Genomic DNA, 18,549 nt, shown 5'->3' on the forward strand with positions numbered 1-18,549 from the left:
ACATTAGAAGACCCCCATATGACTGTTGGCTTGGAATAAATATCGAGAAGATTAAAGAAATTTCCTTTACTGTTATTCTTTTACGATGATAATTTACTGCATCAAAAACCTCTCTTCTTTTACTAAAGATAAAAAAATCAGGTTGGCTGGTTTTACAAAAAATCATTAGGATGTAACAACAACGGAAATATAAAGAGGAAATTCCCTCTAGAATATAGAATAACAGAAGGATGTCACTGTTGATAACTTTACATATAGTGGATTTTTTTTTTTTTTTTTTTTTGGGAAAAAGAGGCTGCTTATCAATTTCAAAGCCGAGGCATGCCACTGGCGCAAGGTGGTTCTTACAAATTGACATCAATCAAGGTGGAAAGACTGGAACTGAGTACTCTCAACATAACGGTCAAGTGCTTGCAGATTGAGCTACACGCACATCGGCGTGCAAATATTCTGTTGAATCTCTTCCCTTGCATTTGGAGTCAGTGTCACCCCAGAAGATCTCCTACTTGTCACAAAAGGTTCCATGAACTTTTGCAATTTTGGACAGTCTTGGATGATAAACTTTGGCGAACTTGGTAGATCAAGCATTTTCTGAGGCAATGATTCTAGCAAAGGGCAAGCTGTAATCTTCACTTCTTCCAAAGAAGAAAGGTTTGACATTGTATCAGGAAAGTGAGCCAGATCCTGGCAGTGTGCAATATTCAGCGTCTGGAGGGTTGTAAGATATCCAACTTCTGTGGGCAGCGACTGGAGTCTGTGACAGTGTATAACACTCAAATACTTTAGAGATGTGAAACCACGGATTTTCTCATTCAACCGTGAGATCAAATCACCACAATCATAGATGGTCAATGTTGTAACAGAACCAAATCCAGTTTCTGAGAGGAGAAACACAGGTTGCTGGGAAAGTTGAAATTCAAAAACAAGCAGAGTTGAGAGGGATGTCAGATTAGAAATCGAATCCAGTAGCTGCTCACTGCTGTTCCACAGAGCCAAACTCTTGAGATATGGAATTGATGGCAAGTTGATTAACTTGCTGCATCCCATCACAGTTAGAGTTTCAAGGCAAGGAAAACTTCGGTTGTACCAATTGCTTGATGATTCTTGGACTGTGCTGAAGCTTTCGATTTTATCTTTCCCGCGACATTTCCATTCAGATAAATTAGGCATATCAAAAAGTTCAAGTTGCTTTAGAGATGGGAAACTAGAAGAATCACCGTGACCATAAAATTCATCCCCTATGCTGTGAACTTCTGTCATACCTCTGTGTTGCGGAAGCCCTACCAAAGTTAAGGTATAACGAGTAAATTATTGTACCTAAAATTGCAAAATGGTAATTCCCAGGAAATATTTGGTGAGGCACACTGGCCTGCTTAAGTACCAATTTCCTAGACAGAATCACCTATATATGCACTTAATTGCACAATAACTCACTACAAATATACCTACAAATATAGCTACTAAATAGACAATAAAATAGAACACCAGAATTTAACGAGGTTCGGCTAATTTGCCTACGTCCTCGGACACTACCGACAATTTAATATTTCACTAGAAGAAATATTACAAAGAGAGAGAAGAAAGCAAGTTATTGGCTCTTGCTTGGTGTACTTGAATTGGTTTGTTTGAGAGCTATTTATAGTTCTCAAACAACCTCTCAAATGTTAAACTTAACCGATGTGGGATTTAGAAACTTAGGCCAAAGAATTCAAAGTCCTCAATTTTGGCTTGAAAAAGTCATCAATTGAGGCTTGGCTTTGAATTCAACAAATCTCCACCTTGGCATAATTTCTAATCCCACCAAAAATACAAATTTTTTTTCCCTCAAATTCGGTGGTGTCTTCAAATGCGTTGTCAAGCGCCAATCTTCAAGTCGTGCACAACATTTATCAAATTCAAACAATGTTGGAATTTGATAGTTGTCACAACCTTCGTAAGCATATCAGCAGGATTCTCCTTGGTCTGAATCTTTTGAAGTAGTATCGTACTATCTTCCAAAATCTTCCTCACAAAATGATACCGTACGTCGATATGCTTCGTCCTTGCATGATAAACTTGGTTCTTTGCTAAATGAATAGCACTCTGACTATCACAATGAACTTTGATAGACTTCTGTCCAATTTCCAATTCATCAAGCAATCCATGAAGCCAAATTGCTTCCTTAACAGCTTCCGTAACTGCCATATACTCCGCCTCTGTAGTAGACAAAGCAACTGTTGACTGTAAGGTAGACCTCCAACTGACTGGTGCCTTAGCAAGTGTAAAAACATACCCAGTCGTTGATCGACGTGTATCTTGATCTCCTGTGTAGTCGGAATCACAATATCCAACTACGCCTTGACCAATCTTCTCATCCCGCTCAAATACTAATCCAACATCTACGGTGTTCAAAATATACCGTAAAATCCATTTCACAGCTTGCCAATGCTCCTTGCCAGGATCATGCATGTACCTGCTCACAACTCCAACTGCTTGTGAAATGTCGGGCCTTGTACACACCATAGCATACATCAAGCTACCCACCGCATTTGCATACGGTACCTTTGCCATATATTCTCGTTCTGCATCATTCTTTGGAGATAACGATGCACTAAACTTGAAATGAGGAGCAAGTGGAGTACTAACAGGTTTAGTCTTTTCATTCATACCAAACCTCTTTAATACTTTACTAAGATACTCTTTCTGTGTCAAATAAAGCCTCCCCAATCTTCTATCTCTACTTATCTCCATGCCGAGAATTTTCTTGGCTTCGCCGAGATCCTTCATTTCAAACTCCCGACTCAAATGAGATTTCAATTTTTCAATCTCACCTTGATCCTTGGAAGCTATCAACATATCATCAACATAAAGAAGAAGATATATGTAGGATCCATCTCGTAGCTTGCGCAAATATACACAATCATCATATTTGCTTCTTGTGTACCTTTGCCCCATCATAAACTTGTCAAATCGCTTATACCACTGTCTTGGAGACTGCTTCAATCCATACAACGATTTGTCAAGCTTGCATACCATCTTTTCTTTACCAGCAACTTTGAATCCTTCTGGCTGAGTCATGTAGATTTCCTCTTCCAAGTCACCATGTAAAAACGCAGTTTTTACATCTAATTGGACAAGTTCCAGATCCAATTGTGCTACCAAAGCCAATAAAATTCTGATGGAGGAATGTTTCACGACTGGAGAAAACACTTCGTTGTAATCAATTCCCTCCTTCTGAGCGTAGCCTTTAGCCACCAATCTTGCTTTGTAGCGAACACCAGACTTGTCAGGAAATCCTTCCTTCTTTGCATATACCCACTTGCATCCGATTGCCTTCTTTCCCTTTGGAAGACTGGTTAGCCTCCATGTTTGATTCTTATGAAGGGAATGTACTTCTTCATCCATTGCAATCCTCCACTTTTCTTTATCCGAACTTTGAGCTGCTTCATTGAAAGTGGCAGGAATATCAACATTTATGGTTGGGGATGCATAGGCCACTATATCAGCAAAACGAGCAGGTTTTCTGATTGTCCTCTTTGGCCTACTGGTTGCAATTGATTCATGTTGCTGTGAAAGTTCTTCAACTGGAACATTTTCTTCAGTTGATTCTTCTTCTACCATAGGAGTCCTTTCATCTACTCCGATATCCACTGCTGGTCTGATAATGCTTCTTTCAAACTCCATCTGCTTAGGAGTGCTCTCCACCTGTTGGGGAGTACTATCATTCTGCTGTACATCTACCTTTGTTAACATGGTAGATTCATCAAAGGTGACATCCCTGCTGAAAACTATCTTTTTCGTTTCGGGACACCAAAGGCGATAACCTTTAATGCCTGTTGTGATCCCCATAAAGAGTGCCTTCTTCGCCCTTGGATCCAACTTTGATTCTTTAACATGATAATATGCAGTAGAACCAAACACATGTAAGGAATCATAATCTGTAGCAGGTTTTCCCGACCATTTCTCTAATGGCGTTTTGCCGCCAATAGCAGTTGATGGTAAGCGATTAACGAGGTGATTTGCATATGCTAAAGCCTCAGCCCAAAATTGTCTGCCCAACTCAGCATTGGACAACATACACCGAACTTTCTCCACCAATGTCCGATTCATACGCTCTGCCACCCCGTTTTGCTGTGGTGTATCTCTGACTGTGAAGTGCCGAACAATGCCTTCATTTTCACAGACCTCCATGAACGGATCACTAGTGTATTCACCTCCGTTGTCTGTTCGAAGGCGTTTGATCTTTCTTTCTGTTTGAGTTTCCACCATCTTTTTCCACTTGATGAAAATTCCCAATACTTCACTTTTCGCCTTCATAGTATACACCCATACTCTTCGAGAAAAGTTATCGACAAAGGTAACAAAATAATTCTTGCCTCCCAAAGAAGTTGTTTTGGAAGGTCCCCACACATCAGAGTGCACATAATCCAAAATACCCTTGGTATCGTGAATTGCAGTGCCAAATTTTACCCTTGTCTGCTTTCCTTTGACACAATGCTCGCAAAAATCTAACTTGCAAACACTGGCTCCTTTTAATAGTCCTTGATTCATCAGAAGATTCAAAGATTTTTCTCCGGCATGCCCTAAGCGCATATGCCATAATCTGGTTACTTTCAATTCTCGATCATCACTGGAAGCCACGGCCGCTACTCCAACAACTGCATTACCTTGATAGTAATACAAGTTATTATTTTTCCGGATTCCTTTCACCAGCACCAATGCACCTGAAATGATTTTCATCACTCCATTATATGCCGACACCTTGTAGCCCATTGATTCTAGTACTCCCACAGAAATGAGGTTCTTTTTCAATTCTGGCACATATCGGACATCAGTTAGAATCTTAATTGATCCATCCTGATTCCTCAGCCGAATTGAACCAACCCCATTTGTTGCTAATGTGGTCTCATCTGCCGTGTAGACGACTCCACCTTCTTTTTCCTTGAAATCAAAGAACCATTCTCTATTGGACGTCATATGATGGCTACAACCTGAGTCCAATAGCCATGTACTAGAATGACCAGTAGGCATGACAGCTAATGAAAAATCTGAGTTTTGATCAATGCACTCAGATACATTTGAATCCGCAACAGCTTTTTCTTTGTCAGGTCTACCCTTCAGTTTTGGACAGTCCTTCTTCCAGTGCCCTTTCTCTCTGCAAAAGGCACACTCATCTTTACTTAGTCTGGCTCTTGACTTGGATCTTCTTCTCGTCCCCTTTCTCTGGTTTTGTGAGCGTCCTCTAGTTACCAGAGCTTCTGCTGCTCCATCTCTGCTATTTTGCTTGTCTTTTCTTCTGAGCTCATAGCTGTACAGGGCAGAGCTAACTTCACTGAGGGACACCTCAGCTTTCCCATGGAGTAGAGTTGTTTCAAGATGCTCAAACTCCTCAGGAAGAGATCCCAACAACATGAGAGCCAAATCTTCGTCTTCAAATGTCACATCTAAATTCATCAGATCAGTGATTAACTGATTGAAATTAGTGATGTGATCACTTAGAGTTGTGCCAGGAACATAAGTGAAGCGAAATAAACGCTTCTTCATGTTGAGCCTGTTCTGACAATTTTTCTTCAAGAACTTCTCCTCCAATCCAGTCCATAATTTATTTGCAGAGGTTTCTTTTGAGAACACATATTTTTGTTCCCTTGAAAGACACGATCGAATTGTACCACACGCTAAACGATTTAGCGTCCTCCATTCCTTCTCTTCAATCTCTTCTGGTTTCTCTTTTTCGATGGCAATGTCTAGACCTTGATTAAAGAGCGCGTCTAGAATCTCACTTTGCCACATGCCGAAATGACCGGTACCATCAAATGTCTCCACATTTAATTTTGTATTCGTCATAACATTTCTCGCCATAATAGATAATGACGAGCTTGTTGATGCTTGCATTGTAGATGAAGATCTACTTTCGGCCATCTCTACAAATTATATTTAGTAGCTCCTAAATGTAGAGTAACAATAGCCCAAGAAATCTTTTCTGATGTGGAAGATCAGACCATGCTGCAACCACAGAGCATACTAAGAAACCTCGAGCTCTGATACCAATTGTTGCGGAAGCCCTACCAAAGTTAAGGTATAACGAGTAAATTATTGTACCTAAAATTGCAAAATGGTAATTCCCAGGAAATATTTGGTGAGGCACACTGGCCTGCTTAAGTACCAATTTCCTAGACAGAATCACCTATATATGCACTTAATTGCACAATAACTCACTACAAATATACCTACAAATATAGCTACTAAATAGACAATAAAATAGAACACCAGAATTTAACGAGGTTCGGCTAATTTGCCTACGTCCTCGGACACTACCGACAATTTAATATTTCACTAGAAGAAATATTACAAAGAGAGAGAAGAAAGCAAGTTATTGGCTCTTGCTTGGTGTACTTGAATTGGTTTGTTTGAGAGCTATTTATAGTTCTCAAACAACCTCTCAAATGTTAAACTTAACCGATGTGGGATTTAGAAACTTAGGCCAAAGAATTCAAAGTCCTCAATTTTGGCTTGAAAAAGTCATCAATTGAGGCTTGGCTTTGAATTCAACACTCTGATGCTTAGATCGTTTAGGTATGGGAGATCTCCAAGGGGTGGAAGCTTTCTGCAACTACAATTAGCCAGCGAAAGTTTCACCAAATTAGGCAAGTATTGGTTCCTCAGCCAAGATGGGGATGTCAACCCTTTGTATCCTGTTATTTCCAAAACTTTCAAGTGAGGGGTTGGCCTGAGTTTCTCCAATATGTCATCCAAAACTGAAGTGACAGAATCTGTGTCTTCACCCCATGATAATGCCAAGGAGATAATGCCAGCCTTCTCGTGGAGTTTTGCTTCAGAAGCATCTTCTGCACATTTAACAAACTTGAGATTCTTGATCTCTAATCTTTCTCTTAGTTCCAAGCTCCGCAACTCACACAGGCCAGCGGAGCCATCCATGTTATTCACTAGAAATACGGGTAACCTTTGCAGAAACTTGAGTTTCCCTATCCCGAGAGGGATATGGATTAACAAAGGACAGGATTGGAAATCAAGATTCCTGAGGTTTGTTAACTCACAAATAGCTCTTGGTATTTCTTGGAAATCATAGCAGTCTACTAATTCCAGTGTCTGCAAGTTCCTTAGGTTACTGATCGACTCTGGCAATGTTTTGATGTGAGTGTGAGAAAGATTCAGGTACCTAAGATGCTTCAAATTACCGATGGCTTTTGACAGTTTTCGAATGCCACTCTGACTTAAATCCAACACTCTCAAGCAGACAAGGTTTTGGAGCAGTTTAGGATTAGAGTCAAACTTACAAGATAATAAAAGCAGTGTCCGTAGGTTGGTGGCTTCATTCAGTGATTCAGGGACAGTTGATGTTTCAGACTTTCCGACTAAAGAGGAATGTCGAAGTTCCTTGGACACAACCTGCGAATCTCCAGTTTCTAAAATTGAGCACCCAACGCTGGCAACGGACTGGGCAAGATCATGCACTAGATCATGCATTCTGCAATCTCGGATTTCCCCAAATTCATCTCTGGTTATCTGTACAAAAAATGATCGCTCTATTAACTCCATGAAGTACCCGTTTGCAGCATCCTCTGGCCTTCTGCTTCCCTTTCCTGATCTGACAAAACCTTCAGCAATCCACAACTGGATCAGCTTCTCTCTATAGATCTTATGATTTTTTGGAAATATGGAACAATAAGCAAAACATTGCTTCAGATGTGACGGTAGATGATTATAGCTCAGCCTTAAAACAGAGAAAAAATGATTCTCCAATTCAGGTAAATTCCCTATGTTTTCTTCCATGAAGAAAAGCCACTCACGGGCTTTCTCTTTGGATCCCATTAGACCGGCCAAGCTCTTGATTGCAAGAGGCAATCCTCCACATCTTTGAACAATTCTTCGTCCAATCTCTTCCAATTCAATATTTTCTCTATTGTGAATGGATTTAAATGCAAACTTCCTGAAAAGACTCCAGGAATCTTCTTCATCCAGAGGTCCTAGGTAGTAAGGCAGGACCGTGCCACTGAGTCTTGCAACCGTCGTATTTCTTGTGGTGACTACAACTGCTGATCCACGAAGTGCTGCTCCAAGAAATCCCCGAGACATCATGGACCATTTCAAGCTATCTTCATTCCAAACATCATCCAAGACAAGCAGGATTCTTTTTTGTAATATGCTACGACGAAGGGTCTCTTGTAGAACCTCCAAGCTGGAAAGATTTTTGGCCTCATGATTTATCTGTTCAATTATAGCCTTGGCAATTTTTATGAGGTCGAAATCCTCACCAACTGAGACCCACATTTTGCGCTCAAAGTGACCTGATGCGTATAAATCGTTGTATATTAGCTGTGCAAGAGTCGTCTTACCGACTCCCCCCATGCCGACTATTGGAATCACTGTCAGTTGATTCTCATCACTTGACTCGAACAGGACGGACAAGATGTTTTCTTTGTCGAATTCCCTTCCAACGACATCAGAATCAATCATGAACGAACTTGAGAGGCGATGAACACCTTGAGCACGAGCTGAATGACTTTCTTCCACTGGTCCTTTTAGAGTGTAAGCATCAATGATCCTTTTGAACTCCGCACCAGTCTTCAGAAGTGAACCCAGATTTTTTTCTATCTTTTCCAGCTTGCCGCCTAGCCTGAAGCCAAATATTAGATGCTTGATGAAGAACGAAAGCAAGAAAGTACCACGAGCCTTGTGCCTTTTCGTGCAAAGATTGTATTCATCGAAAAGGTCATCAGCTTCATATGCAGCGTTCTTGATTTCAGTTATCCAGCACTTGAGTGCTTCATTATCCTCGGAATGCATCTCTGCTTCCTGGACCAATGTTTGAACCCGTGCCAAAGTGAGGCGCAGCTTTCTTAAAATCTCACTGTTGGGAAGGCCAGCCAGCACGTATAGCCTGTCAGACAGAAGCTGGAGAAGAGGAGATGCAACGGTGTCTGCCATTGAAGACCACTTCCAATTTTAAGCTGCCTTCGTTACTTGGGTTCTTTCTCTTTCTTTGGGTGGTTTGGTGATCAATTTCTCCTCGCGTGCAACCTCTATGTAGCTACATTTGTCAAGACAAATTACAAGTCAATTCACAAGTAAAGGATTGGGTGATTCAGGGAAATGAGTGCATGTGAGACGCCTTGAAATTTGAACTATTTCACTTTCATTAAAAAATAATAAATAAATGTCAAATAGCACAAACAATTTAAAAATAATAAATATAAATGTCAAATGGCACGAAACATGGTGTGGGACTAAGACCCCAAACCATCCCGTAGCGGAATTGATATATCAGTATTATTAAATAATTTAAATTAATTATTTTGAACCCATAATTCCCCTCGAAAGTTATTGGGTAAAAAATCTAGATGTCCCTCGATTAATTTCTAGCACTCCAACAATTAAGTGCCTAATATTCCCCCTCCAACTTAAAAAATGTTAATTTCACACTTTTTTACCTGGATTAGCCGGTTAAGCAGCTGGTATGAGCAACGAATGCCATTTGCGAATCCAATCCGTTTCGATTAGTTATTTTTGGGAGTGTTTTTGAAAAATTTTATTGTAACAGTGTATACGAAAAATTTTTACTATAAATTTTTTTCATAATATTTGATATACTAATATGGATGAGATGTTTTTTGAATGATTGTGTATTATTGTAGCATTGTATTCGAAAAACTTGTTTTTAAAAAAATGGCAAATCCTTTTCCTTTATTCCGTAGAAAATGATTTCTTTACAGGTCGAACAATCCACAGACCAACTTCTGTCACCAAGTCCAACCATCTTCTCCCTTCTTCAGCTCTTTTCTCAGCCATGTTTTTTTCTCACCTAACCAACATCAGGTGAACTCTTCTCGGAATCTGCTTTCTTTCCTTAACTTGTCTGAAATAAAAAAAATTAGGTTTTCAAGCCTGTCAACTGCTTGGTGGCCATAACATCTTCGACCATCGTCTAAACAATCTTTGCATAGTTAGGTCTAGTCCGTCAAGCTGTATATGAACATGGTGAGTGTTTTTCTTGCAGATAGGGTTTAAATCCCCACCTTCACAATCTAAATCCATACCCATATAGCCAAGTTGATCAAAAGGCCCACAACATTGATGGAGTTTGGTAGAAACTTTTTCAATAAAAAAATTAACCTTTTTATTTTGAGTGAAAATAGATGGTGCTAATTTGAATTTAAAATTTACATCAATATGAACGGTCTTAAAATTTCTGACACTTTTGTCATTCACTTTGATAAAATTTATTTTATAAGAGGAACAATTTTTTAAAAATTTTGTTAAGAAAATATTTTTGCCTTTCTAACACGTTGCGCTTCAAAGTAAATTAAAATATAATTTTAAAAAATAGTAGCGGATCAATAATTTTATTTGATTGAAATATAGTTTATTTTCATCCTCTTATTTCGTAGAGAGAATGCTTTTATCTCTTTTTATCATATAAGAGGAGATGACAAATTTTTAAAAATTGTGTTAAGAAAATATTTTTTTACCTTTTTGGCGCGTTGCACTTCAAAGTTGATTGAAATAAAATTTTTAAAAATACTAGCGGATCAATATCTAGGATGACGGCTATCAAACAATTTCAATTAATTAAAATTTGTAATTGACTTGTTAAACATCTCTTGTTATATGAACACTAAGTTTTTATATTGAAAAAAGTTTTTATCAGACTCGTATAGGCTTTATTGTTATCTTAATATGTACCAGGAGCCGTGGATTTCGACTCAGGGGTGAATTTAGCCCCATCCATCCTTTTTCTATATTTACCCACCAGAGGCTGCAATATAAGACTCTACATTTTGTTATTCCGTTGGTCCTAGGTTAGATAGCAATGTTTGAACACTATTCTTCCCTCTCACAATAAAGATGTGGGCTCCACATAAGGAATTCCGGAGTAGAGACAAGAACCAACCGTTCCTGAAGGTTCATGATCAAAATTTGATTAAAAAAAATATAAAATTCAAATTTCATCTTGTACATCATTTTTTCACATCATGTATAAAATTCCATTTTCATACTCGGCGGCGGACAAGATAGCAGGACGGCAAGGTCATGAGGGGGAATTTATTTGCATGAATGTTCAGGAACTTCCAGCTTCAATTCAGGCTGTGTTGGGATTAGAAACCATGGAATTTCCATTTTGTCGTACGCAGCATGTTAGAAATTAACGTTAACTTCAGCTTGTCCTGCCAGCTCCTTGTAGGCCCCAATGTTTTGAAAATCGGATCGGACCGGCCGGTTCGACCGGTTAAACTGCGAATCAGTCCTGGCACCGGTCCGGTTCACTGTCATAGTTGACTTTGTCAGAAAACCGGTCAAAAATCTGTCGAACCGTGAAAATCGCCGAACCGAATTGAACCGGTGGTTTCCGGTTTTCAACTTTCCTCCTTTTTTTTTTTTTAAGGTTTTCAACTTTCCTCCTTTTTTTCTTGTTTTTTTAAGTTTTGCAAAATGCAGCTATCAATATTTGAACTCAAGACCTTTGTAATAGAAAATTAATATATTAACCATTGCACCATCATATCTTATTAGTTTTTTTTGATAACTTATTTATATAAAACAAACACTCATATTTTTTTTTTCCATTTTTCTTACAAAATCTTATCCTCTCATGGCTCTTTCTTTTTAATTTTCAACTCTCTCTCTCTCTCTCTCTCTCTCTCTATATTTATATATTTTCTTTTCTTTTGTCACTCCCTTTTTAATCAAACCTCTTTATTTTTAATTTACTGATGTTTTCTTCCATCTTTTAATTTTATTTTTGTCCATTAAATTGAAAAAAGTTAAAAAAGAATTATTTTTTTAACCCAAATTATTTAATGTCATAACCACTCACTTTTATCTCATTTTTTGTTTCTTATCAAGTTTACATTTCTATTTTCGATTTTCTTGACTTCCTTCGAACTCCAAACTTCCTTTTTTAAATTGCAATCTCTAAATCCCAAAACATAAATTAAAATTTAAGTTTACAATATCTAAATTCTCATAGACGTGAATTTTGTATAATTTCAAAATATTATGATATTTTTGGGTTGGATTTAGATATAATTGAAATTGAAATGAAATTTATTTGTTTTAACTTATAATTTAAAAATTTTATTTTTAAAAATCCAAGTTATTAAAAAATAGTAAACTTTTTATCATATAAAGTATTAAATTAGTCCATTACATGTCTTATTTTGTACATATATATATTTATATAAATTATTTTTTAAAAAATTTATTGAACCGAGATTGAACCGGTTGAACCTCGACCCTTTCATTTCACCGATTCAATTAACGGTTCGGTTTTTAAAACATTGGTAGGCCTTGACCACACGTGAATTCTGTAATTTTGCGTTGCTTAATAAAATGTTGGGCTAGCATCCCAATCCGAGTACGGGCATTGCTATTAAAAAAAATCACATAAATTAATTTTATAATTACAAGTTATTGAAAGTGAATTATATCGTGTGTATATAAAATTAGATCTCGTGTATTTTACACAAAATCACTCTGAACAATTTTCCTGATGGCTATTCGGCCCCTTGTCCATTATTCGCTGGTATTGCACTTCAATGTTGATTGAAATAAAATTTTGAAAAATACTAGCGAATCAATAACTAGGATGACGGGTATAAACAATTTCAATTAATTAAAATTTGTAATTGATTTGTTAAACATCTCTTGTTATATGAACACTAAGTTGTTATACTGAAAAAAGTTTTTATCAAACTCGTATAGGCTTTATTGTTATCTTAATATGTACCAGGAGCCGCGGATTTAGACTCAGGGGTGAATTTAGCCCCATCCATCCTTTTCTATATTTACCCCACTAGAGGCTGCAATATAAGACCAATGTTTTAAAAATCGGACCGTTAATTGAACCGGTGAAGTAAAAGGGTCGAAGTTCAACCGATCGGACCGGTTCAACCTCGGTTTAATGAATTTTTTAAAAAATAATTTATATAAATATATATATGCACAAAATAAGACATGTAATGGATAATTTAATACTTTATATGATGAAAAGTTTACTATTTTCGAATAATTTGGATTTTTAAAAATAAAATTTTAAAATTATAAGTTAAAACAAATAAATTTCATGTCAATTTTAATTATATCTACTAAAAAAATCTTAAATCCAATTCAAAAATATCACAATATTTTAAAATTATACAAAATTTACGTCTATGAGAATTTAGATATTGTGAACTTAAATTTTAATTTACGTTTTGGAATTTAGAGATTGCAATTTAAAAAAGAAAGTTTGGAATTCAAAGGAAGTTAAGAGAATCGAAAATAGAAATGCAAATTTGATAAAAAAAAACAAAAAATGAGATAAAAGTGAGTGGTTGTGGCATTAAATAATTTGGGTTAAAGAAAAATAATTCTTTTTTAACTTTTTTAATTTAATGGACAAAAACAAAATTAAAAGATGGAAGAAAACATCAATAAATTAAAAATAAAGAGGTTTGATTAAAAAAGAGTGACAAAAGAAAAGATGATGGAGAGAGAGAGAGAGAGAGTTGAAAAAAAAAAAAAAAAAGAGTCATGAGAGGATGAGATTTTGTAAGAAAAATGGAACAAAAGAAATATGAGTATTTGTTTTATATACTTAAGTTATCAAAAAAAACTAATAAGACGTGATGGTGCAATGGTTACTACATTGGTCTTCTCTTACAAAGGTCTTGAGTTCGAATCTTGATAGCTTCATTTTGCAAAAAAAAAAAAAAAAAAAAACTTGAAAACCGGAAATCGCCGGTTCAAATCCGGTTCGGCGGTTTTTGCGGTTCAACCGGTTTTTGACCGGTTTTCTACCAAAGTCAACCCTAGCATTGAACCGGACCGGTACCATGGCCGGTTCGCGGTTCAACCGGTCGAACCGGCCGGTCCGGTCCAATTTTCAAAACACTGTATAAGACTCTACAACCGTCGGTCCTGGGTTAGATAGCGATGTTTGAACACAATTCCTCCCTCTCACAATAAAGATATGGGCTCCACATGAGGGGTTCCGGAGGAGACGCAGGAAGCAACCCTTCCTGAAACTTGAAGATTTATGGTCAAAATTTGATAAAATAAAATAAAATAAAATAAAATGTAAGGTCCATGTTTTATGTTGTACATCGTTTTTTCGCGCCATTATGAGATTCACATAAATTTGTTCAATAATTACATATTATTGAAAATGAATTACACTATGGGTCTGTTTGGTTGGAAGTAAAATGTTTTCCTTGGGAAAATATTTTCCGTGGAAGTAATTTTCCATGAAAATCATTTCCCTTTCATCATTTTCAGGTGTTTGGTTAACTTATTGAAAATATTTTCTTACTTCATTTTTCTGGTGTTTGTTTAACTTTTGAAATATTTTCACTTTTATCTCTATTTTTACTTTCTACACATTATAACTACATACTTCTTCCCCATGCAACATAAGAAAATTTATCTTATTGTTTAACTTTAAAAAATCTTGGAGAAATGTATATATGAATAAAAAATATCTCCTTAAGTAATAAACAAATTGATGGCCATTTAGTGTCAAATATCAATCACATGCAATGCTTATTGTGACATATATCTTGCACTCTCACTGCTGGAAGTTTTTCTAGAAAAGAATATCCCTATTATACATAATTAATTACTAGCATAGGATGAGCAGGATGAGATTTTTTTAATTTTGAATATATTAGAGGGAGGGTTGGGTTGGGTTTGGTGGTACGGGGGAGGGAGTATAAGGAAGAGGTTTTAGGTTCGAATCCTCCTATTTACACTAAAAAAAAAAAAGAACATACTACAAGATGTTTTCAGTAAGTTTGGAACATACTACAGGCGGGATGCATGCATTTCAAAAAACAACTTCAGTAAGTTTGGAAGGGAAGTTGTTTTCCATAAGATGAGTAAAAATATTTTACATAGGAAAATATTTTCAGTAACTTTTGTGCAACCAAACACGGGAAACTAGGAAAGTATTTTCCTGGAAAATATTTTCACCCGAAACAAACGGACCCTATATGCATACAAAATTACACCTTATGTATTTTACACAAAATCGCTCTAAACAATTTTCCTGATGGCTGTTCGGCCCCTTGTCCATTATTCGCTGGTGAAGCAAAGCCTACCGCCAGGGCCCAGTTTTCCTTTTCCATGGGCACGAGATTTCCATCAATCCATCGTGCAATTTCCTTGAGTTTTATCCTCGCCATCACCTTTCCCCGCCTCAACGCCACATGTCACAGGACGAGGGTGGTGATTATGATTCTTCCAACAATCAAATATTGCAAGATCTAAAACTAAAATAAAGAAATGAGAAAAGACGATAAAGATTTGAAGGAAAAAAGAAGATAAAAATAGGAATTGCCGTTTTCTTTTGGTGGAGAAAGAAAAGCCAAAGCATTTAAAAGTTGAAAAAAAAAAAAAGCGAAGAAAAGAGCAGAGACGGAAAGTGATGGCCTGGAGAAGAAACGATGAAGAAGACTTATTAGTTCTGCACGGCGCACGCTTGCACTTTCTTCAAAAACAAAGGGAAAACCAAATAATTAGACATTGATCCGTAGCTTTTTCATTATTCTGTTTTGACCCCAAAATGTTTTGGACAACCGTAAATACTTCTATAAATTTCTTTAATTGTAGTTCTTATAAATTTAGTTTTAAACTCATCAATTTCCATTTAAAGCTTAAAAATATTAAATTTCCTTAGGGTTTCAACGTACTTAATTGTAAGATCTATAATAATAAAAGTCTAGAAATAAAAGGACAACATTTAGTCATGTTAACTCTATATTTATCCCTATTCTTATATGTTATTTATTTTATTTTTAATTAAAATATTTATGACATCATGTTGATGTCATTTGTTTTTTAATACTCATTCCTATTAGTCTCTAACTCTTGATGTCACTCGAGTCACTATTTGGTCTGAGTTTTGAAATGTTAGAAGAGGGAAGGAGATGGGTTGTAGGTGAGGAGAGGGAAAAGAGGAAGGACAGGGCAGGAGAGTTATGGGGTAAAGGAGGAGGAGGAAGAAGGGAGGGGTGTATTTTGGGTATATTTTTGTGTACATTTTAGTATTATTTTATTGTTTTACTATACATGATGGTATTTCAAAAAACAATGATCCTTCTTAAACACCCAAAGACAGGGGTGCCAAAAACAATTATACACTATCTATATCAATACCAATTAAATGAGGGGTGCGACACATATCGCTCACTTATTATAAATTCCATTCAAGAATTGTGTATTAACAAACATTTAAAGGAAACCTATCACATAGGAGGTATACACCAAATGTACATTACTTCTACTAATCTTAATGCACACCAAAATCATCAATCTTGACTCCCTCCTATTAGAGAGTTAATTGCGCATTTTATTTATACATATTCCCTCTTAATTATGATAAAATATGGTGTTAAACGTTGGATTCTACTCATATTTGATATTTGACAATGTTTACTGGACTTTGGCTAAAAAAAGTGCATTAAAAGTGAAATTTTCAGAAGACTCTATTCCACAATGTGTGACCACATCTGCAAATGAAGAAGTCTGAATGTTGTAGGAATCAAGGTCGGCCCTGCACGAGATTTCTATTGATCAGTTGGAAAGAAATTTGATTTCCTTATAATCATGGATGTCGAATAGTAGTTATTTTAGGAATAATATTTCTGGTTTCTTTTTAGAAGTAGTGGTACTAATTAGAGTCTGATTTCAAGAGGGGTTCTTATCCCTCTAATTAGAGGGGAACCGTGAGGATTATGAGGGATTCTTGAGTTAAGAATCGGGGGGACGTTTTCTTTCGTCCTTGGAGCATTAGACTAGGCTGATAGGAATAAAACAAGGACAGAAGCCTTCGGTTCTAGGGGCTTATTCTTCTTTCTTCTTTTCTTTTTTTTTTTTCTAATAAACCCTAGCTTATTTTGGCTACGAATCCACTATGAGGAGCAGCTAGTTTCTCATTCTAGTCGAAGGATAATTGAAGTTTTGGTTGAACAATACTGTGAGATTTAATCTAATTTATTTGTGTCATTTATTTATAAATATTTGTATATTCTCTATTACTTATTGAGATGATTGTTTTGTTTGAATTAAATAAAGGGCCCTTATTTGATTTGACAAAATAATCTACTACCATCTAAAATATCAAATCCGTAATTGTTTGATGGTTTTAGTGTTTGTGGTAAGTGATATAATTTGATTGTAGAAGAAACTTCTGAATTTATGTAACAGGAATATATAATCTAGTTTAAATGAACCAAACTTGTGTGTTTATTGGTTAAAATTGGTAACTTCTTTAATTATTAATGCTATCAATAAGTTAAATTCTAAGAGTTTGTTTAGGGTTGCTTAATTGGCAAGAGAAATAATCACAGAGATTGTTGTGGTTATCGAAACAATAAGGAGAGGCAGGTTGTCAGAACTCATTGACAATCATTACCAGTTTATTTATAAATAATTGATTTTACCTTTGGGATGTTATAGGGTTTGGGTTGCGTAATTTCTGCTACTATTGTAAACTTTGGTTCGTTTCAATAATATTGCTTCATTTAAAAAAAAAAAAGATTTTACCTTTGTATCGATGATCAGTTAAATGAACCAAAGTGGAGATTAGACCTTTAACTAGAGAATTGTCTTTTCTTGGTTTAGTTTTATTTAATTTTGTGCTATTATTTTTATTATTATTCAAGTGAGTTATTTAGATAAATTCTCTACAATCCCCTATTTTATTATTTCCATTTTTATAAGAAAAATAAATCACCCAATCCCCATGGATATGACCTTACTCACCGCTACACTCGAATTCATATTTTTAGACTAGGAACTTTATTTTTGCTGGTTTGAAAAGCCAAAAAATTTTGGGACCGTTGCTGGGGACTGGTGCCTTTGTTGATTTATTTTCTTTGGATTTTTATTTTTATTTTATTTTTATTCTGTTATTAGTTTATGCCTCGATCTTCTCATACAAGTGAATTGCAATATGATCTTGAGATGGAGAAGACAGCACGTAGATTGAAAAAGGAAACTAAACAAGAAGTAAAGCCATCATCTTCATCCCTCGGGCTAAAATTGGCATTTGATTTGGTTGAATCTTCCATTGTATCTGAAGAGGAGATTGAAGTCATGGCAAACGAGAGAACCTTGAGAGAGCTAGCTACACCAAATTTAAATCAACAACCTCTTTGCATAACATATCCTGCTTTAGGTGTACCATTTGAGTTATAATCTGGGTTAATTCACTTACTTCCTTCTTTTCATGGGTTTCCAGGTGAAGATCCTCACTAACACCTCAAGGAATTTCATGTGGTATGCTCGACCATGAAGCCCCAAGGAGTCACTGAGAAGCAAAAAAAATTAATAGTCTTTCCATTTTCCTTAACGGATAAAGAAATTTTAGTTCAAGTTGTTAAATTGATTTTTCCTACAGATTTTTATGTGTTAGATATGGATGATAATTTTTCTATTTCACCCCCAATTATGTTAGGCAAACCATTTTTGATGACATCTAAAACAAAAATCGATGTTTATTCAGGAACCTTGACAATGGAATTTGATGGCGAAATAAAAAAATTCAATATCTGTGATGCCATGAAATGTCAT

At 36.0% G+C, this 18,549-nt stretch overlaps 1 protein-coding gene across 2 annotated transcripts; it reads right to left on the bottom strand.

Moving 5' to 3' along the window:
• Positions 1-312: 312 nt before the first annotated feature.
• On the bottom strand, positions 313-8,995 carry LOC113764576 (putative disease resistance protein RGA3). Of its 2 annotated transcripts, none has more exons than XM_027308507.1 (2): positions 6,536-8,995; positions 313-1,267 (listed from the first exon to the last, which is right to left on the bottom strand). In XM_027308507.1, the coding sequence occupies exons 1-2, from the start codon at positions 8,923-8,925 to the stop codon at positions 424-426; spliced, it is 3,234 nt and encodes a 1,077-aa protein (XP_027164308.1). In that variant the 5' UTR covers positions 8,926-8,995; the 3' UTR covers positions 313-423. The 2 variants fall into 2 exon arrangements, with proteins under 2 accessions (XP_027164308.1, XP_027164309.1); XM_027308508.1 differs by having other exon boundaries at positions 313-1,262; positions 6,531-8,995.
• Positions 8,996-18,549: the final 9,554 nt, after the last annotated feature.

The sequence above is a fragment of the Coffea eugenioides genome, chromosome 3, assembly GCF_003713205.1.
Source record: "Coffea eugenioides isolate CCC68of chromosome 3, Ceug_1.0, whole genome shotgun sequence".
Lineage (NCBI taxonomy): Eukaryota > Viridiplantae > Streptophyta > Magnoliopsida > Gentianales > Rubiaceae > Coffea > Coffea eugenioides.